The sequence below is a fragment of the Cnephaeus nilssonii genome, assembly GCF_951640355.1.
Source record: "Cnephaeus nilssonii genome assembly, chromosome: 9".
Classification (NCBI taxonomy): domain Eukaryota; kingdom Metazoa; phylum Chordata; class Mammalia; order Chiroptera; family Vespertilionidae; genus Cnephaeus; species Cnephaeus nilssonii.
The window spans coordinates 31256747-31280166 of record NC_137080.1 but is presented as its reverse complement, the minus strand read 5'-3'; the positions used below and the strand labels follow the sequence as shown (position 1 = coordinate 31280166).

The window sequence follows — 23420 nt, the reverse complement described above, 5'->3', positions numbered from 1 at the left end:
CAGTAAGCTGGCTAGAGCAGTGTTATTTTGGGGCTCTAATTTATGTAAACGTTTATTTTGAAGCAAAAAACAAACCAATACAAATATTGAATGTTGACAGGAGGCCAAGCAACTGCAATTCTAAGTCACTGATGATGGGAAATGACTCTGCAAAACTATTTGTCAGTTTCTTATAAAGTTAAACACACACTTACCTTAATATCCAGCAATTCCAGAATTAGGCATTTACCTAAGAGAAATTAAAACACATGTTCACATAAATACACATGTAAGAAAGTGCACAGCAGCTTATTCACCATAGCAAAAATTGGAAATGACCTAAATTTCCATCAATAGGAGAATAAACAAAATATGATAACTTCAATAATACCATTCAGAAATAAAAAGGAATTAACCATGTATAGATAAATACCCAGATAAATCATAAAAACATTAAGTTTAATGAATGAAGCAAAACATAAGAGTATTTGCTATGTAATTCCATGTATATGAAGTTTCAGGAGAAATATAAAAGGAAATAGAAACGAGGGAGTAATGATACAGTTAGTCCCCCTTTATCCATGAGGGATGCTTTCCAAGTGGATGCCTAGTGGGGAGGTTCTGAGGAGACTATTAGGTTGCAGGCACAATTGTTGATATAGGTTAAATTTACTAATTTTCTATTTACTCTGCCATCTGTAACACTTAACTTTGAACACAAGTTAACATACATCTTGATGCAAGATGATTATTTTGATCATCTATTGCTGTATAACAAACCAGCCAAAATGCAACAGCTTAAAACAACCTTTCTATTACTCCTCATGGTTCTGTGTGTTGATTGGAATCACCTGGGTAGTTCTAGTCTGGAGATGTCACCTGGGGCCACAGCGAGTGGGTGGTTCTATTGGGCTGAGATTTCCAAGATGGCTCACTCACACGGCTGCCATTGAAGCTGGCAGAAGGCTGGAACTCAGCTGGGCATGTTGACCACAGCACCTCGCATGGCACCACATGTCGCCTGGGCTTTTCACAGGGTGGCAGCTACGTTCAGGGAGGCAGAGTTTGGGGAGTGAGTGGTCCCAGAGAGAAGAAGCAAAAGCTGCTTGTCAGGCCTCTGTAGGGCTAAGCCTAGAACTGGCATGGTGTCACTTCTGCCCCCATCTAGGGCAGGGGTCCTCAAACTTTTTAAACAGGGGGCCAGTTCACTGTCCCTCAGACCGTTGGAGGGCCGGACTATAGTTTTAAAACAAAAAACAAACTATGAACAAATTCCTATGCACACTGCTAAGTCGGCTGCTAAGCAGGACAGGCAGCGGCGGCAAAAACACCCGGCGGGCCAGATAAATGTTCTCGGCGGGCCGCATGTGGCCCGCGGGCCGTAGTTTGAGGACCCCTGATCTAGGGCTTATGCAGTCATAGGGCCAGACTAGATACAGGATGAGGAGATAATAAACTCCAGTTCTTCTAGGAAGTATTAGGAAATTGGGGCCATCTTTAATCCACTAAGTCTTTTGTCAACAAATAAAGCTATGGATTACACAAAAATCTTTTTTGGGGAAAACTATATGTCTACCATTTTTTCAATGTTTATCTCAATGGTATGCTAGCTATAAACTACACATTTATAACGCCACATTTATAAATAACGCCACATTTATAATCAGATTATAGGCCCCATTCTATGTTCTTTTTTATTGGGGATTGCTTACTTCTTTCGTAGGCTACAACTTTAAAGACACAACTTTAGCAAACATATTTGCTCCTTCCTTAAAGGCTTTTCCCCCATCTACCTGTGTGAAATCCAAGTCAGAGCTACCAGAATGTCTTTCACATCATAAAGCAAGATCTCTCTACCAGTAGGTCACGTTTCCCCTCTCGCATCATCAGCTACATTCCACACTGAGCATTAAATGTGAACCTGGACGACCTTTTATTATTTATTCTGAATTTCTAGCCTCTGCATCGTAAAATTATAACTGTGTGGGAAGCAATTCCTGTTCAGTTCAGAATTCTGTTGAAGCCATGCAAGTAACTTGCCCATAGCAACAGAAAGAACCACTGTGTTATACTTCCAGCTTAACACCGAGCTCTACAAATTACACAGATAAAACTTCCTTTTCATACAGATGAGCAGTTCAAGTGTCAGAGCAGGGATGATTCTATATGAGCTGACTCAATACACAAAGTTATATATCCAAACTTTGGATTTAGTGTTTGCCCTTTCATTAGCATTTACTTGTTATTGGAAATTCATTTTTAAATGTCCCATCAAACATGTTACTGTGTTTTGTGTAGAAGAATTTACTTATTATAATCAATTAGAAGTAAGCTTTTGATTCTGACGTTGTTATCTGCAGCTCAGAGGTTTCTATATGTGGGTTTTTGTGGTATTTATTTTTCAATATTCTGTAACTTTAAATTTTCCCCTTGGCCTGAGATATATGTCCACATTAGTTTTAATTTACTTGGTTTGATTGTGTGCCTTCTACTGTTTTCTGATCTTACTTGGTTTGTGATAAATGTTGTCAATTTGATTTCTTTCAAAATTTGAGGTTTCTCTATGGCTAGTCCATGGTGACCTTTGTGATTGATTTTTCCATGGTTATTGAAAAATAAGATATATATTTTGGGAAGAAGGTGTGTATGTGTTTGCAGAGGATCTATCTTATGTTATTTTGTATGTGAGTGAGAAAAGTTCAACTGGAATTGTATACTACATTTTTTCCTAATACTTCCTAGAATTTGTTTTATGAATATTGATGACTTGTGTAACAATATTTATAACTTAAATTCTCATTGTGGATTCCTTTCTTTGTAATAACATGTTCTGTTTCACACTTGGTGTTTTTTGCCGTGCATTTGTTTGATATTTGTGCCTTTTGGGGTTTGTTTGCATAGCCCTAATATGTCTCTGCCCTATTATTTTCAAACTATGAATCACTTTAGTTGAACACATTCTGAGCACACCAATTGTTAGAGCCCATTGTCCATTGTCCCTTTTGTTCCCTGATTTTTTAAAAAAATATATTTCCATTTCTTTTTGTAATTTTTATTCTATCTCTCTTACCATTCTTTTTTTCTTCTTCTTCTTTTTTTTTTTTAATCCTCATCCGAGGATATTTTTCCATTGGTTTTTAGAGAGAGTGGAAGAGAGAGGGAAAGAAATATCCATGTGAGAGAAACACACCAATTGGTTGCCTCCTGCAGGAGCCCTGGCCAGGGCCCGGGCTGGGGAGGAAGCCTGCAGCCAATGTATGTGCCCTTGACCAGAACTGAACACCTCGAACCCTTCAGTCTGCAGGCTGACACTCTATCCACTGAGCCAAACTGGCTAGGCTCTCTTACCATTTTTGATGGAAGCAGACTACAGTAATAATTGTTTTAGTGAAGAATTGTGAAAAGTGAAGATAGCGTCCAGCATTTGTTCTGTAGCAGCCATTGCAGAGGCAATGTGCACCCAGGCGGTGTGAGGGGTTCCGCCAAGCTCCCTCCTGGGAACCACACAGCATCTCAGCATCAAGGCCTGTCATTGCTCTAAACCAGTGATGGCGAACCTGTGACACGCGTGTCAGCACTGACACGCGTAGCCATTTCTGATGACACCGAGGATGAAACATTTGCTGCTCCTGAGGATGAAACATTTGCGAAATAATGTTTTTTTTTTCCTCAAAGTGACACACTACCCGAGTTATGCTCAGTTTTTTGGCGAAGTTTGACACACCAAGCTCAAAAGGTTGCCCATCACTGCTCTAAACTGTGACTGTGAGCATCTGTGCCTCATCTCCATTTATTTTGTACATTCCTGCATTTACTACAGGTTAGTGTTATTTTAGGTTGTATGTGTTGTTTAGCATGATTTGGTAGGTTCATTTTTGGGTCTGGGACAGCTCAAAAGTTTTTCCATATAAATTGATGGTAATTGCTTCTTCGCTTTCCACCATTTGGCTTAGGAAAGGTTTCATAAGAATGCTCCACCTCGAGCTAATGGGAGAAACCTGTATACAAACACTTAAACCTCTAGGGCAGGTTTGGCAGTGAAAAGAAAATTCAAAGATAATGGGTTTGATATGGGAAATGCTAATGGACTTGTAGGGCAATACCAGATGGTATTTAGGTGACAGTTTGGAGGCAGTAGATTAAATTACTAACATTCCAGCAGTTTTTTAAAAATATGTAACTCTAACCTATATCATCCACATTTCTACCTCTTCCATACAGAGCATACACACACAGCTTGGAGAATCAGAAATAAGAAGAATGGTGGCTTTATATATTCATCTTTGAAAACAAAATCCTGTACAAAGAAATGGGTAGTTCATATGATTTCACGTGCATATAAAGCCTGTTCCTTAAATTGCACAATTGTCCATTCTTTAAATATATATATATATATATATATATATATATATATATATATATATATATATATATATATATTTTAGAGAGGGAGAGGGAGAGAGAGATAGAAACATCAATGATGAGAGATTATCAATGATTGGCTGCCTCCTGCATGCCCCACACTGGGGATTGAGCCCACAACCCAGGCATGTGCCCTGACCAGGAATCAAACCGTGACCTCCAGGTCCATAGGTCGACACTTGACCACTGAGCTGTGCTGGTTGGGCAAATTGTCAATTCTTGCACACTGGCTAGAGTGAGCAATAATAAAACATTCACCCTATGTGAATGTAAATGTACATTTTAAACTCTGAGCTGAATAATTCCAGCTAGTAATCTTAGGAAAGTTAACTGAATTAGCAAGTGAACTAATATATGTAAGATGCAAGAAGGTCAAAATCATAGGCGATGTTATTAAATGTAGTAAAAAATAAAGATAATTCAAAGTGGTTTTTCTCATAGACAGACAACAGTATGGTTATTACCAGAGGGGAAGGGAGGATTTGGGGGGAAAAAGTAGAGGGTAAAGGGGGAATAAATGGTGATGGAAGGAGACTTGACTTGGGGTGGTGAACCCACAATGCAATATACAGATGATGTATTATAGAATTGTACCCCTGAAATCTATACAATTTCATTAACCAATATCACCCCAATAAATTCAATAAATAAATTATGAGGAAATTCAATAAATAAATCATTGGGGGATTGGGTAATGGCTATATGCATTATCTTAAGTGGTTTCATGGGTGTATACAGATATAGAAAACTTACCATACTGTAAATAAGTTTAAGTTCTTGTATGTCAATATACCTCAGTATAGCTGTTTAAGAAATCAAAAGGCCAAATGTTACCTGTTAAGAACTTCAAAGTGTTCATAGGCAGCAAAATATCAGACATTAATTATCTCCAATAAGGGTCTAATCTCCAAAATTTATAGGGAACTCATATATCTTAACAAAAGGAAGATAAGCAATTCAAAAAATGGGCAAAGGACTTAAATAGACACTTTTTTGAAAGTGAACATACAGAAGGCCAAGAGACATATGAAAACATGCTCAAAGTCACTAATCATCTGAGAGATGCAAATCAAAACAATAATGAGATACCATCTCACACCTGTCAGAATGGCTATCATCAACAAATCAACAAACAAGTGCTGGCGAGGATGCGAAGAAAAAGAAACCATCTTTCACTGCTGGTGGGAATGCAGACTGGTGCAGCCACTGTGGAGAACGGTATGGAGTGTCCTCAAAAAATTAAAAACAGATCTCCCATTTGATCCAGTGATCTCACTTCTTATATCCCAAGAAATCAGAAACACCAATCAGAAAGGATATATGCACCCCTATGTTCATAGCAGCACAATTTACCACGGCTAAGATTTGGTAACAGCCTAAGTGCCCATCAGCAGATGAATGGATTGAAAAACTATGGTACATCTACACAATGGAATACTATTCTGTGGTAAAAAAGAAAGAACTCTTACATTCGCAACAGCATGGATGGACCTGGAGAGCATTGTGCTAAGTGAAATAGGCCAGTCGGAGAAAGATAAATATCACATGATCTCACTCATTTGTGGAATATAAAGAACATCATAAACTGACGAACAAAAATAGATCCAGAGACAGAGAAGCATCGGACAGACCGTCATACTTCAGAGGGAAGGCAGCCGAGGCGGTTAAGAGATCAACCAAAGGACTTGTATGTATGCATATAAACATAACCAATGCACACAGACAGTAGGGGGTGAGGGCATGTGCTGGGGGTGGGGGTGGCTGGGGAGAAGTCAATGGGGGGAAAAGGAGACATATGTGATACCATATGTAATACTTTAAACAATACAAAAGTTTAAAAAAAAACAACTTAAAAGTGTTGATTGTAAAGGAAAGACCAATAAGTAAATGAGGGGAAAAAGTGTTTTTTATATTTTAAAAGTATTATGTTCCCCGTTGGCAGGCTTCTTTTGATTTCAGTGACAGTGCAGGGAATATCCTGATAGGTGTAAAATGAAACTGTACCACAAAAATGTAAACCTTATCTAAAAAGCCCAAGTCAGCTTTGACCAACATCCACAATTCTAGCCTTTAATTGAGGTAACTGCCATAAAGAATTTGGTATTTATCTTTCTGAATGGCTCACACAGCCTTTAATTTTTAACACACATTTTTATTTAAATGCTACTATACTGCTGCATAGTATCTCCTTGTATGGGTGTTGTTCAAGAGCAAACCACAGGCCCCAAATGCCATCACTTATGCTAAAGCCCATGACACCAAACTTAGATTTAATACCTGACCTATTGCTGTTTCAGTCCCTCTCAGAAAGGTAATCTTAGTTAACACCCTGAAATGCTCTGGTCAATGAGGTAATGTGTGATCTGGGCCTTCTCATCCCCCATTGAAAAAAAGAGGCAATTTGCATATAAAAAACTCTGGCTGTCCACCACTCCCCCAAAATGTCTTGGTCTAAAAATAGTCCTTTCTTTTCTTTTGTTAATAGCTCCCTTTCTTATTAAAACTGTCCCTTTTGGTATAGCCCTTTGGAGAACTCTTCTACTTGCTCAACAGGATGCTGCTGGATTCATGAATTGTTTAATACAGACAATTAGATCTTCCAATTTACTTGGTTAAACTTTGTTTTTTAATAATATACAATTGTGCATTTTATTTTCCCCCAATAGCTAAGCATTTAGTTATTGTTATTTACTATTGCTACTGTTATTAATTTTTTTTTGCATGTATATCCAAGCGATGGGCTTCTCTATATTCTCCCTTGTACACATAAGCAAATGTTTATTCTGGGTTGATAGTAAGGGAAAATACAAATTAAAAATAAGGCTTAATTCTCCCTGTTGAAAATAAGGGAAGAAACTTTACCCACCCCTGCCTCCTCCCCACCTTTTTTGAGAGTATTTCATTTGAAACTTGTAGGTTCTTTCTCTCTTTATGTATGTAAATTGGTTTGAAAGCTAAATAAGCCTCTGCCAGCTTTCTCAAGAACCTTGAATACATGTCAGAAAAGATTAAAGAGTTACTTAAAAATGTAACATCCTATATAATAGAAGGGTAATATGCAAATTGTTCCCTTGACCAGGAGTTCGACCAGGGGGCAGGGCCAGCCTGTCAACCTCCTGGGGCCCCTCCCCCTGGCTGTGCACGAATTTGTGCACCAGGCCTCTAGTGTAAACATATTTGTGATTCCCAGGCAAAGCTTAGTTGGTGAGAATGAGCTCCATTTTGCAGACCATGACTACTATTTATTCCCAGATCAAGTATAATTCTATGCCTGTCAGATCAAGTGTAATTCTGTGCTAGCTTTTTTTTCCCCTGCTATTAATAAATGCATGGATCATTCCTACCCAAGTTCATAATAATGTATAAGACTATTTTTCAGACCTCATTTCACATTAGCTTTGGATTATATCACAAACACCTTTAAATATCCCTCTGAAAAAGAGAAGTTGCACCTTTCACATGATATCATTAAGTTCCTTAACAATAGAAGCAAAAGTAAACAGACACAAAGTTTCCTAAGGCATAAAAATAGATCCCGTATTACCTGGTCGAGCTACATTAATTCAAAACAAAGACATCAGTCAAAATATTTATTCTGTTCTTAATTGGGTTGAATGTTAGCACAAATATTGTGAGCCAGACGTACCTTCCTCATGTATTATACTTTAGATGCCCAAAACTTTATATAAAACCATACGATCTTGTTTCTCTCACAATTCATACTATGGAACCTTTGATCTAATCTTTGAATAACTTCTCTCCTTGACCATGACTGTTATAGATCTGATAAAACTAGCTCCAGTTAGAAGTTTTGAGGGGGGAAACCTTGCTGAACAGAAACGTCAAGCCTTCTGTGGCTAACAGTCTAAAGCCTCCCTCAAAAGTGAAGTTAGAATACAAAAATATAGACTCGTACAATTACTGTAAGACTGCTGGGAAAGTTTTATTACCACCCCAGTGCTTACACTAAGAGCCACAATTTGCAACTCGTACCAAATCCTGAGCATTGTCGTTTTCAAAGATGTTAAGAAGGATATAAACATTATCCTGAACCCGAGGGCAGCAGCAACAACAAGAGAAGCCCCAGTGCTAACTCTCAGGTGTAGAGCCATGCTCAGGATAGACGCCGACACGCCCTTCAGCTAAGGCTCCCAGGGTGCCCTCACAGTCACGTTAAAGCACAGCCCTGGGAAGATCCCAGAGCAGGGCATCCACCATCTCAATCCTTTCTTAGGAATTTGCTCCAAATGGAGAAATGAAGTCAGGCTGCATCTGGCAAGCATGAGAGGAGCTGAAGCCACGTCAGCAACACTGGGATTTGCTCTCTGCGGGCAAGGCCTCCTGGTGCAGTTTAATTTTGTCCCCATCGCTGTCTTCATTGGGAAAGCTTCGGTGGTTGGTGAGAATGTTCTCCACCAGGAACCGGGCTGCTTCCTCTATGTTAATGTTGTCCTGTAAAGCAGAAATAAGGAACAGGATCAGTTCTGAGGATTGATCCACAGAATAAAGCATTAAGAATATTCACAGGAACTAGGAAAGTTCCTCAGAGGGGCCACTATAAGTACCCCAGCTTTCTCTTCTCCAACACTGAAGTGTTAGCCAAGAGTTCAATGCTACTGCGTAATGTGGCTATGGAAACCTCTTCTTTTGACAGAAGATCACCCTTTTGGATGTTCCTATTTTAAACTTTTTGCCGCTGAGGTTCAAAAAACTATTTTGATGGTTGCAAATAAATATTCAGCCCCCTTTGGGTTGCCACTCACATAAATGGAAGCACTGAAATGAAAACATCCCTGCCCTTGAACACCTAATTCAAGTACTCTGGATACATTCTGAAGAAAATGTCAAGGGGCCACACCACATTAAAATGGGATAAATCCATCATGTTGCTTCCCCATCACTGAGTGACGCCAGAGGAGTGGGTTCTTGGCTTCGCACAGGTAAGAATTCAAGACAGGAGCCAGATAGACAAGAGGTTAACGTGGAAAAGCAGGTTTTATTGAGCACAGAGGACAAGCAGGAAAAGCCACTCCACAGAGTAGTCTCGTTTCCTTCTCTTGTGGAGTCTCACGAGAGAAGGAAAAGAGACTCCAACCATCTCTAGAGGTTAAGCTTCTATCTGTTCTGTTTATAGTTTCCTTGGAAAGTTGTTGGTATGGGGAAATAGAGAGTGGGGGAAAGTTGGGATTAATTTTAACCATTACCAGGTATATTTTGTGGCCTTGTGCTTTCTCTTTAAGGTATGGGTGAACGGTAAGGTACGGGTGAGGAGCTAGTCATCAATCCTTGCGGGAGCTTTCCCTGTCCAGAGGCTCTTCCTGGTCTGCTTGCATCTCTGGTCAGCCCAGTTCCGTGTCAGGCAGCACGAGGCAGGCCCTTGACTTAATTTTGACTTTAGTTGATTCATATAGTCCTCATGCCCCTCTCCTGTATTATTAGTATGAATTATTAATTTTAGGTGGCACGTGTAAATTGACCTGAGACAATGCTGTAGGTGTGATGTCCATTAAGACTATCCTAAAGAACCAGTACCTATCACATTTGTGTAATAGATTTATAAGTTGTCATCAAGTAGACAATAAGTAACACATAGCAAAATCTGTGATTTTTAAAATATTTAACTTAATATTTTTAAATAATTTTATTTAGAAAAACATTGCAATAATAGTGAAAATTCCTAAACACCCTTCACCCATATTCCTCAAATGTTAACATTTTAGATAACTAGAGTACAACTATCAAAATCAGGAAGTTAGATAATAGTACTATCAGCATTATTCTATCAGTTTTATTCAAATTATACCGATTGTCCAGGTGAGCAGCTGAATTTTGTGGTCATGTCTCCTGTCTCCTTTAATCTGAAACAGTTCCTTAGTCTCCTTACTTTCATGAACTTGACATTCTCAGAGAGTACTGGCCAGAGAATATCCCTTAATTTGGGTCTGCTTGATGCTTCCTTGTCATTAAGTTCGTTATGCATTTCGGACAGGAATAAGGCATGCGTGATGTGTCCTTGTCAGTGTATGAGGCCCACTTGCTTAAAGTTCTATCTGTCAGGTTCTCCCTGAAAGAGTCCTCTTCTCCCCTCTGTACTTAGTAAGTAAAATATGTAAATATTCTATGCTTCATCATACGTTTTTCCATTACTTTTAGCTTCAATCAATTCTTCCCTAAAACAATTATTGCTGTGGTGTTCAATGGTGATTTTCTATTTCCATAATTCTTTCTACATTTATCAGCTGTAATTCTATAATTATGAAGAACTTTCTCTTCTCTCCCACTTATTTATTCATATCACGGATTATTATTTTATTCTATGCACATAATATTACAATGATATTTACTTTGTTGCTCAAATTGTCTTAGATAAGGGGGCTCCTATAGGCAGTCTCCTGTGTCTTTTTGATATGTCTCCATCATACTTTGTGTTTCTTACTTTCTGGCACCACAAAATATCTCAGGCACATCTTCACTTTCCTGTCCCATGGTCCTGAAACCAGTCATTTCTCCAGGAAACCCTGGTTCTTTTTATTGGAGAACAGCAGCACTTAAAATTACTGAGGACTCTGTAAGCTATTGGTTCTATGGTGTCATTGCTTCTAAGCCCTCTCAAAAGGCATTCAGTAGATACACGTGTGTATCCATATCCACACCGAGATCTATTTCTACATTTACCTCTCTGTTTAGCCTCCAGTAGGCACTATTTTTCCTCATGACTCCATTATCACTCAATGTTATTCTGATCATAAGAGGCACCAAACACTTTTCCACTTTTAGAGTGAGTTTTGGGGAAAGCTAAAAACAACCTGGTAGCATGTAGGTGATTAGGAGGTACAATGCTTTTAAAAAAATATATAAATAGGAAATTCAAAGAAGGCATACTAAAACCTGGAACTGTGCTAGGATTACACCAAACTTATGGTTCTGAGTTTGCCTCTCATCACAGAATTTCTCAAACATAAGTCTGATTGCTATTGGACCTCTAAAGTGAAACTTCTAACACACATAAACAAGGACCCTCCACCCTCCAATACTTTGTGCTTTTGATTTTCACTTATGCTTTCTTGAATATCTAGGCTGTTAAGACTTTCAAAAGTGACTTATGTGTGTGTTTATTTTACTTATTGGTTTGAGAGAGGAAGGGAAAGAGGGATAGAGGGAGAGAGAGAGGAAAAAACAACAACAACACATCAACTTGTTCCACTTATTTATGCATTCATTGGTTGATGTTTGTATGTGCCCTGACTGGGGATCGAACCTGCAACCTTAGCATATTGGGACAACACTCTAACCAACTGAGCTATCACACCATGAAGGATCAAAAAAAAAAAAAATTATCCAGCTTCCCATAATGGTTCAAAGAAAAATTCTCACTCTACCATTCATGAAGAAACATGTCACAAATATTGATACTTTCTTCTTGTTCAAATGATTTCATACACAGTTAATATAAAACTCATCAAGTATCATCCAAATACATCTCTCTGACTCTTTCAATGCCTTTGCTAGCCTTGCAAATGAACTACATCTTCACCAGGGCCATGGTCCTAGGTTTGGTTAACCTGGAAAATTTAAAAAAATGCTTGTGCTTCACCCCATAAACTCTAGGTGCACAAGACTTCATTTAAAGACTCAAGCTCACAAAAAATGGCATTTGTTATTTACTCTAAATAATAGCTCATTTTCATTTTAATGTGAAATCTGTCCTATTCACCTCCCACTAACCAATTTTGAAAGCATTGCTGCTGTTGACTGAACTTTTTTCTAGGCTTCCAACCAGCACTCACCTAAGTCCACCTAAATACTTTATATTTACAAGCTAACAGCAGGGCGGATACTCAGGCAAAGGAGATCTCACCTTTGCGGAGGTTTCAAACCATCCAGTGAAGCCATGTTCTTTGCAGAACTGGTCCATCTGGGCAGGACTCTGGCCACCTTCCTTTTTCTGGTCACATTTATTAGCTAAGAGAACAGCAGGAATAGGGCCACCATTTGGAAGATGAACTTTACTGTCCAGGTCACTTTTCCATTTTAAGACGGCCTCAAATGTGGAACCTCTCGATATATCAAAGACTACAAAAGCACCAACAGCTTCTTTATAGTAGACTCGGGTCATGTTGCCAAACCGCTCCTGCCCTAGAAAAAAACATAGTAAGAGGTTAAACACTCCTAATTTAGACAGGGTCCCTATTTAGATAGAACCCCTCTGACCCTAAGAATAATGGTATAAACACATATCTCCCATTCCACAGCGACATCAACTGTGAGATTAAGGACATACACACAGACCTGATTCACAAAGCGGAATGGCTTATCATGTGGCCTGAGTACCCAAGGGACTAATTTTTGTTCTGCCCGTGTACAACAAGTGTCCATAACCATCAAGATCAGTACTTAAAGTACAGAGCCCATCACTTCCTTCTGCCCTTGGGCTAAGAGAAGAGAGGTACCAAAGGAAAAAAGAAAGCTAGTAATAGAGGAAGAAGAGACAAGAATAGAAGAAAATGAAGCTTGCAGGAAGAAGATAAGTATAGTGGGTTAATGCTAACCAAAAAGGTTAGGACTGGACATGAGATAAAGCATCTCATGTTCTTAACTTATCTTTCACATCTCCACTGCATTTTGACTCGATATACAAGATTGCTCTCTTCTAAGAAGGCAGACACATGCAAACCTATTATTTTAGAACAAAAAATGGCACCATGGTTGTGCTATTAAGAGAAGGATCAAATTACAGAGTTCTTCAAAGATTGTACTTTTAAATAATTTAACAGGCTAAAAACTTTTGGGGGGAAATCTATTGCTTACCATATCATATAGGACTTTGCAAAGCATGCTCTTACTATCTGATATCACACTATTCTTGGAGTAGGAAGGTCCTTATCTTCATCTGACAGATGAAAAACACGCAAAGAGCTTCTTGACCAGGATTCAGTAGCAATGACTAAAGAAGATGGGACTCAAACCTGGGTCTCCTGACTCCCACATGCCTATGGAAATATGATGCCAGCCATTCTGAACTTGCAGTTGCCTTTTAAAGCTTATACCTTCAATCAGCCAAGTTACTGAGTAGAGGGCTAAGAAAATATGAGTGGCAATCAACACTAATCTGAGATTTATAATTCTGACCAATGTTAAAAACACTGCGATAAGACATTTTCCTAGTAAAACACATGATGAAAAGCATGCTTTATCTACATTTTATTGATAGTAACAAATGCAAAGCTACCCTGAATTAATATATTTCTCCTTCAAATTCTACTATGCCATCGTGCAATTTTAGATATTAATGGAATGGAAGGATAAAATAATTTTAGTCCCCCCAAAAATCTTTATTATTCTGAGATTCTACTTTCCACAAATACATTAAGTGAAATTCCTGCAATGCTGAATGCTCCTGGGTTGTGTCCTATGACAGGAAAGGACTGGGTGGAGAAGAAAGCCACAGTTATTCACTACAAAGATAGTTGCATAACTTTTGTTTTGTGTGGGTGTGGATATGTTAAGAATTAAAGTTTACAGCAATATGGAAACTCAGCAGGACCCGGGAGACCTTCCTCTTTTTTATTTCATTTTATTGTATTGATTTCAGAGAGGGGAATGGAGAAGGAGAGAGGGATAGAAACATCAATGATGACAGACAGTATCATTGATCGGCTATCTCCTGCACACTCCTTACTGGGGATCCTGCCCCAAAACCGAGGCATGTTTCCCTGACCAGGAATCAAACCATGACCTGCTGGTTCATGGGTGGACACTCATCCATTGAGGCACACTGACTGGGCGAGAGATCTTCCTCTTAATAGGTCTGAGGAAGTAGATCAGATGGTGGGAGAACTCTTAAGCAACACCACCTTCCTTGTCCAGTCCTGTGGCTATTTCTTCCTGGAGGGAGGAGAACACTTTCATGCTTTCCTGTCAAAACACTTAAGTGGACAATATTATAACTGGAAGACAACAACCTGTATTATCTAGTCAAACCTCTCTTATTTTGTAGCTGAGAAAATAAAACCCCAGGGAAATGAAGTTCCTCAAATATCCTAGGCTAATTGGTTATCTAGTGTGCTGTCTGATCTGTTAGCCAAATATTTTCTGGGTATACACTGCTCCATATGTCCCCATGTTTCCAAACAGATCCAAGGCAGTAAGTACCATAGCACAGCCCTAATACCAAAGTTAGCCCCCTGCTCTCTGTCCCCTAGGGCTTTTCTATGGCAGCTAAGGGAAATGTCCCACTGCTGAGTACCTGAGTGACCCCGATATTAGAGACAGCCTTTTTCATTCATATTGCTGTGGGCCCATTGCCAGCATATTCCAAAGGACTCTACATTGTCTTATCCTTTAAAATGAAGAGTTACTTCCTTCTCTAGAAGAGGAAACCTTTATTATAACTACATATCTTGGCACTGAGAAAGGAGAAAAAGAGCACTGTACTAGTCATTTAGGTTCAGAGAAATGTAAAGATGCACAACTTACCCAGAGGGATGACCAATAAGGTACACATGTTAGCAAAAGTATTAAAATGCTTATCTAATATTTGGGGGTATCCAACTCTAATAACTCTGAAAAGAAGTTGAGACAACACGAGTGTTTCCCTCATCAAATGAAAAGTACTGCATTCCGAACCGTTCCCAGAAACACAGGCCACAGATGCTTTCTCTTACGATTTTTAATCACTGGTTTCCTTTAGTTTGTTAATGTTTGTCTCAATATTTTATGTTCATGCCCTACTTGCTAAATAATCTAAATGTTTCTTAATGTTGTTTGAAACTCAAAATATAAATTTCACAATGACAATCAAGTCAAGCACTAGGACAATTGGTGCCTAGTTTTCCAAGTATAAGTGCTTACTTTTTCCCACGCACTGAGCATCACTGAGCTACATATTCTTGCTCAAGGTGACTGGATGAAAATGCATAATTTCTAGTGAGGGCATGTGAAACCATTTACAAAAATCCTCAAATCTCATTGTGCACGTCAGAGATGAAGCTCTTCTAACAAGCTGATATGGTTGGCGGCTGATAGTCTAACCATATCAGCCGCCCAATTTGTCCCAATTTGAACAATAAATTATTTATCACCCAACCTTATCCTGATTCATTTTTCTTCATGGCACTTACTAATTATGTGTCATATTGTAGGCTTGCACTTTTTTTTTTCTAGCTCTTCCAAAGGGACTGTAAATTCCACACAACAGAGTCTATTTTTATTGTTGACTGTTTTATCTTCAACCCTTCAAGACCCAGCCAAAATTTAAGTCCAATCATTGGTTCTAAAAGGATAACTATATGTCCATTTAACACTTTATACAGCTTGATTTAGATAATAATGTGATGTTGTAATGTGTCTTGGGTTTTACATGTAAGAGGCTATAATTTGTAGCCACGTGAGTATTTTTGCTATTTTTAGGCATCAAGTTTATGACTCATTGTGCTACTAATTTATCAAGCTATTATAAACTTAACCCAGCATTACACTGTAGTATTTAACATGTTAGAATTATAAAGGTATTGTTAAAAGTATAACAATTTCTTAAACAACTACCATAATAATAACTAAAAAAGAATGTGAGAATAGAGACTGTATGCTACTTGCACATTCCCCCAGTCAATGCACTGACTTGCACAATTTCCCATAAAATGAGTATATTATTCTCAGTAAACGAAGTTTAAAAGATAATGCATCAAATTAGCACCATCTGAGTGTAGATTTGATATGCACTGAATTTCACAGTTTAATACTGTACTACTAAGAAGGTAAAAGGAGTTACATGATATAACATAATTCCATTCATTTCTCTGATTTTCTTATTTTTAATGTGTTTTTATTTATTTATTTTTTTTTTTAGAGAGAGAGGAAGAGTGAGGGATAGAGAGAGAGAGAAACATCGATGAGAGGGAAATATCATTGATAGGCTGCCTTCTGCACGGTCCTTACTGGGGACTGAATCCACAACCCTGGCATGTGTCCTGACTGGGAATGGAACCAGTGACCTCTTGGTTCATGGGTCAACACTCAACCACTGAGCCCTATGTAAAATGATAGGGAGATAACATAACAATGAAACCTTTGATGTCAGAAATATCTGGATCCATGCCCTATCTCTGTTAAGTCAGTGACATAACAGCTGTCCGCAACTTTAGTATAAATCAGATCACCCATGAGGCTTGGTAAATTGCAAAATTTCAGGCCTCACCTCTGGGAATTCTAATTTGATAAGTATGGAGGATTGCTAATTACCTACCCCAATATCCCATTGCAGAATTTTATTTGGAGAAGCAATATAAAAAAATTTTTTAAAGCCCTAGATTTCCTAGCTGGCCTCACAGCAAGGCATGTACATTTGATTGAACCCCAAAAACATGGAATATGGCCAAGGAATAGCTGAGTGGTGAAACTTCAGCTTCAGTCCATAAAAACTTTATGATTCTGCTCACCAGCCTTGGATGGCCCAACTGCGCACTTACTAGCTGAGATAACTGACTTCATGGTGATGTTTGTCAGATGAAGCCAAGTCTGTTGATACAGTTTGATGTTAAATAATCTGCATTTTAAGCACCTCCCATGAGTCTGATGGCAGAGGCACCATATAACCACACTAAAAAAAAAACACACACACACACCTAAGCCCTAACCGGTTTGGCTCAGTGGATAGAGCGTCAGCCTGTGGACTCAAGGGTCCCAGGTTTGATTCCGGTCAAGGGCATGTACCTTGGTTGCGGGCACATCCCCAGTAGGAAGTGTGCAGGAGGCAGCTGATGGATGTTTCTCTCTCATTGATGTTTCTAACTCTCTATCCCATTCCCTTCCTCTCTGTAAAAAAATCAATAAAATATATATTTTAAAAAAAACACCTAATACATTTAGCTTAATTTCAAGAAGCAATAAAAAACATCACTGCATAAGATGCTTAAGGCAAATATCTGGATAGACGTTAATGTAAAGAATGGGAAGAAGAGAATGTAAGGTCATCTCTCAGTTAGAAAGACCACCAGAGATCCTTAAATTAACCCCGTTAGCCATTTATTTTTATGTGGTTCATCTCGTTCAAAAGAAGACTGAGGAAGTTACAGATTCCTAGTCTCCTGGATTGCAAAGAGTCAAAAAGCTTTTTTGACAATATAGTTAAATAAAATTCTAAAGCAGCTTTTTTTTCCTTGAACCTGTATGTCCTCCAGAAATTTCCCTACATTTATGCTTTTACTATTTTACCATTCAAGGGAAGATCTCTACAACCATAATACAACTTAAACTTGTCAACTTACCCACTCTCTATTAGGTAAGTGTAGTTTAAGTGTGAAATCCTTACTATTTCAAGAATATGCTATTTTGGGGTTACAAATCTAAGGCCTTCAAAGTCTTCCTCTTTGCAAGTATACTTTCAATCTATTTTAATAAATGCCTAGAAGTATATATTAATCATGCTTTTTATTTTCTACATTTTATGAAGCTTTGCCATCCTAGGGCCTTGTCGACCAAGGGAAGGACTCACCCTCCCAGGGTGAGCTAGTTCTTAGAGACAATTTGCTGAGAGTATGTTTTGATATGTAAACCAGGCTGCTGCAGTCTAGGACTCTATCCTCAGGCCCTAAATCACCCAATAGCCAGCTATTAGACAACTAGGGACGACCCTATAGCCCAGCCCACTGAAATCTCTCCAACTACCCAAACTTAAGTTTGCTCAGCTTGTCTATGCTGCCTCGCACATTCCCTCCTACAAAAGCCACAATCACGGCTCTTCCCCATGCTTTCCCCTCACACATCTTGCCACCTGACCGAGGAAGTCCTCCTCTTGGGAACCATAAGTAACAAACTTCGTTACAATGGCATCTTTTTGCTTGGGTTAATTGAGGCAACTAAGAATGGTAACATATTTAAAGAAATAAAGAAATAATTAATAAAGGAAAGGCAATCGGCATATCATTGTCAGGGAACTTCAATATGGATAACACATATGGTATCATGCTGACCATCCTGCCTGTGCAATTGTGAATGCACAATACAGACTGGGGCGCCCAAAAGTGACTCAGGACTCAGAAACAGAGGAAGGCTGAAAGATGTAAAAGGGGACAATAAGCTTTGCTTGTAATTCAGTAAAGCAGGTGCACAGATGTAATACATATTTTTAAAATCCCTATAAATGAGTTACTAAGTAATTGACCACCAATAAGCCCTTGGAAAGTTACTGTAGTAGTCACTGTTTAAGACAGAGACTGTACAAACTACATAGACTAAGTCCTCAGAGCCCTGCTTCTTCCTATTTAGAAGAAACCTGAACATTAATAATCCCTGACTTGATTATATTTTGAATGTCAAGAATATGTCAGAGATAATATTCCAAAGTTTGTTCATAAAGGGTTAAAAGTTATAAAATACAACAAGAACAGGCCAATAAGTATAGTAATTGATAATATACAAGATGGAACAAGAAAATCAAGGTCAACATTCAAATTTAGGATGGAAATAAAAAAATACACACTAAATCTAAGTATGGTTTATATAATTTAAAATGTCTTCCAAGCATGCATTTTATGTTTTGGTTAATAATATTTACATGAACTTCAGAGTAGGCTATTGCTGATTTGTTCTATGGCCTAAAGGAGTGTTACTCAGATTTTTATAAAGAAATTTTAACCCCCAAAATACCACTTGGCATAAGGATTATTTTGAACTAAAGGCATTTTTTTGTTCAATTTATATTAAAATATTTATGTTTTGTCCAGTTGGTGTGGCTTAGTGGTTGAGTGTTGACCCATGCACCATGAGGTACACTGGTTTGATTCCTGGTCAGGACACATGACCAGGTTTTGAGTTCGATCCCCAATAGGGGCTGTGCAGGAGGCAACCAATTGATTTTTCTCTCTCATCAATGTTTCTCTCTCCCTTCTCCCTTCCTCTCTAAAAAATAAATAAAAACTTTTTTTAAAAAAACAACTATGTTTTGCTACTTGAGGTTTCATTTCCTTATGAGAGCTCTTGGGTCATGTAAAACTTATATTAAGTAAATTTCTACTGTTAATCTATCTTATATCAATTTGATTCTCAGGCCCAGCTGAAAACTCTAGGAAGGTAGAGATAAAAATCTGCCTCTCCTAAAAATGCAAATCACTTTAATGAATACATGAAGGCTAAATTATATTAGATCTAAATGGACAAAATTTGTTTGTTTATTTGTAAAGATTTAGCCTAAACCAGCCATGCAATCTACATGGAAAAATCTATAGTTGCTAATGAGCTTATAATAAGTAGTAAGTCAAATACTACTTCACCTATAATACATAATAAATGAAGATCAGAGACATCTCTTGCTACATCTTAATTTAGTATGCATTTATTAAACACCTTGCCAGAGACTTCAATATCCTATATAATAAAACCCTAATATGCAAATCGACCAAATGGCAGAACGACCAGTCACTATGATGCGCATTGACCACCAGGCGGCAGACGCTCAATGCAGTAGCTGCCCCCTGGTGGTCAGTGCGCTCCAACAGGGGGAGTGCCACTCAGCCAGAAGCTGGGCTCACGGATGGTGAGCACAGCAGCGGTGGTGGGAGCCTCTCCCGCCTCTGCTGCAGGCGGGTGGTAAGAAACAAGGGGTCCCAGACTGCGAGAGACCACAGGATGGGCTGAGGGAACCCACCCCCCCTCCAGTGCACGGAATTTCATGCACCGGGCCTCTAGTTTTAATATATTTCAGTATGTGTTGAGCAGCAGTCTCAAAACAGGTATGAATTAAGAGACAGCAATTGCCTAACACAAAAATTATATTAAACTGCATCTGTATTTTAAAGCCACATTCATTTGATGGATTAAGAAAGGATTCCCTAAGGCCTGTACAAGAGTCACTATTTTTCTTATTTTGAAGAGTTTAACTGAAACTGCTTGGCCACATTTACAAAAAGCATTTGGACAACTCCTGCTTGTCACACTTGCCAAAGCTCTCAAGTATAGAGAGTGGACATAATCTCTTTACCACATTTCCTAACTCTAAATTAACAGAAAAACTAGCTCATACCACCACCACACCTTAAGTTAGTCATATCAAGTGGCCAGCTCTACTTACTATTTTGCAATTAAGGACCATTTCTTTATCCTTTGAGATTTAAATATGATTCAACTTTGTTACTACATAAGGCAAATATGTTTGGCCACAAGGGAACTTTTTGGAGTGGCTCCCAGTTTGCCTTCATTACATCATTACTACTTAATTCCAATGGTATGAGTTAGGATTCAAATACCCAAACCAAACATAGTTAACGATGTAGCTCTTTAAACCTTAAGTTAAAGCCAAGTTATTTTTGTCTCTCAGTGTTCTAATATATTAAGACTCCATCTCTGAAAACCTTATTTATAAGGCGACCCTAATAATTTCCATCACCTCATAAGTTTATGAAAATCTTGTTAATTGCTGGTGTGTATGGGCTGAATGGTCTCTAACATCCAGGAATCCCTTGGGGGGTGGGGAGGGGTGGGGTGTGTGTGTGTGTGTGTGTGTGTGTGTGTGTGTGTGTGTTTTAAGGCAAAAGTGCAAGGATATTCCATTTGGTCTAATATGTATCAGAATCCGATAAAGACTATGTGCCATTCCTGGCTGTATAGGTCTTTTCAGGAAGAATGAAAACAAGAAGAGGTGATACCCAGGAAGAAAACTCTGATGTTTTTATTTTCCCAAGTCTCTAAATATCAGCATTTTTCCTTGAAGCTTAAAAACACAACTGTGCTGTATAAACCTTTCATTTGCCTGCACTGGGACCTAACCATAATTTAATAGCTAAATACCACGTTATTTAAATGAAGACTAATGCAAAGTCAACAAGCCTCCTACGCAGGGGCTTAAAATCACCTTCATGGAAATCGACAGCTACACTGAAGATTCCGGGAGAATGATTCTCACGCGGCACGGCAACCGTTAGAATCCAGGACTGTCATAAAGCAATACTCCTGTTCAGAAGTGTTCTGTGAAATAGCAGGAAGTGTTTCGAAAGAAGCCCCTGGCTTCAAAAGATGACTTTTCAAACGAACTTTTGGTTTTCTGGAACCGAAAAACCCAGCTGATGATCCCCCTTTCTCTGAGGGATGGGTGAACATAAATTTATTCTCGTATCTGAAGTAGGGAAGTCTGTTCTTAAATAAATGAGGACCTGGGTTGTAGTTTTTCAATACTTTCTCATATGCAATAAGCTTTGGATGAAAAGTGCACTACCTAGCTCACAGACCTGTGTCCCCACAGTCCCTGTCCTCTCGCAGCTGGGTGACCAGAGAAGGAATGGGCTTCGGTTTATGCATTTACAGGATCGAGGATGGCCTCTCCTGAACATGCTCCCAGCCAAATGCGGAGCGGCTTAGCACCGGTAAAAATTGAACAGGGCACCACTTCCATATTTAAACTTTCCCAAAGTTGACATCTTTTTTAATACCCACATCCCACCCACCACACCACCCAGAGTTCAAGTGTTCACAAATGAGAGGAAGGAGAAGAGGTACCCCTCAAAGAGGGGTGTGTTATGCTCCAAAATGACAGCTGAAAGCAAATGCCAGGAAAACAGATGGGGGGAAGCGGGTGCAGGAGTGGGGCGCTAGGTGCTGGTTTAGAGAGAGAAGGAGGAGCATCAAGTTTCAAGAGATGCCTTCCAAGACCTTTCCCCGGGGTGGCCTGACCTGGAAATGAGAGCCGTCCTTGCAGAGCGGGGTTTCACTCACAAAGAGGGGTCTGGGATCCCAGGCAGGGGGTGAAAAACGTTCTGGAAAGAACCTGGTTTCGAGTTTGGTTGTGTCACTACCTAAAAGTGTAACTTTGGGTAAATCACGGACTTGAGTTCTCATCTGTGAGGGTGAAAGCTGAATGGAGCAGCCGGCCCCCTCCCGCGACTCTTCCCGGTGCTTATACGCTGGTCCACGTTCAGAGCTAAAACTTCTGGACAGGCCCGCTAGGCTTCCTCCCCTGGGGCAGGTGGGCGCGCTGAGCCAGGGCTCTTTGCCATCCCTTGCACAGGACAGGCCTTCTGCAGACTGAGCGGGAGCATCTCAGCAGGGCTCCTGAGCCATGCATTTACCTCCCTGGTCCTGCGGCTCCATTCCCCAACTACCGCGCGGTCCACCGTCCTGCTCCACTGGGGTCCTCCGACCACGTCCCTCCCCCGTGCGATTTAGTCTCTGCTCTAACCGTGCCCAGGCGAGTCCAGGCCGAGGCCGGAGGACGAGAGGAGACCGAGCAGGGTCCCCTGGCCCCTGGGTCCCGCGGTTGGCGAGCCTGGCGGACGCCCCTGCCCCGAGGCCGCCGCCCACCCGCCCGCCGCGGGCTCCCCGCGTGTCCGCGCCCCGGGCGCCGCTCACCCGCGATGTCCCACAGCTGCAGGCGCACCAGCGTCCGGCTGTCCCAGTTGAGGACCTTGAGCGCGAAGTCCACCCCGATGGTGGCCCGGTAGTGCTGGGAGAAGAGCTGGTGGACGTAGCGCTTGATGATGCTGGTCTTGCCCACGCCCAGCTCGCCGATGACCAGCACCTTGAAGAGGTGCTCGCGGGTCTCGGGGACCGCGGCGGCGGCGGCCGCCCCCCGGCCCAGGTCCCCGGCTCCGCCGCCCGCCATCTGCGCCCGGGCCCCGCTCCTCCAGCCGGCCGCCCTCCGCCGCTCCGGCCCGGCGCCCGGCCCCCGCCCGCCGTCGAAACTTCGTCCAGGCCGCGCCCGCCACGCCGCCTGATCGGTCACAGGACCCGGAACCGGCGCCGCTCGCTGCCCGTGCGGGGCGGGGAGAGGGCCGGGCTGGCCTCGGGGGAGGTCCGACTCGCGGCGGTTCCTCCCCTCGGGGCGTCGCCAACCCGCCGGGGCGGCCCGGAGCCCGCACGCCCCCTAGTGGCCAGTCCACCGGCCACTCGCTGATGGCCAAGGCGAGTGCAGGCGGTTCAAGGTCAGCCTGACAAAGTGCAGGGGCCCCTGAGCCCAATCCTGCAAGTCTGGGTCCCAGTGAGGAGGGTGGGAGGTGGGCATGGGGTGGGACCTAGGGAGGTGCTGGCCTTGG

The 23420-nt window shown here is 40.6% G+C and overlaps 1 protein-coding gene across 1 annotated transcript; it reads right to left on the bottom strand.

The window, feature by feature from the left end:
• Positions 1–8319: 8319 nt before the first annotated feature.
• On the bottom strand, positions 8320–23120 carry RAB32 (RAB32, member RAS oncogene family). The gene is made up of 3 exons (XM_079781501.1): positions 22738–23120; positions 12260–12537; positions 8320–8853 (listed from the first exon to the last, which is right to left on the bottom strand). Exons 1-3 carry the CDS (start codon positions 22988–22990, stop codon positions 8704–8706), a joined length of 681 nt encoding a protein of 226 aa, XP_079637627.1. The 5' UTR covers positions 22991–23120; the 3' UTR covers positions 8320–8703.
• Between the last annotated feature and the right edge of the window lie 300 nt (positions 23121–23420).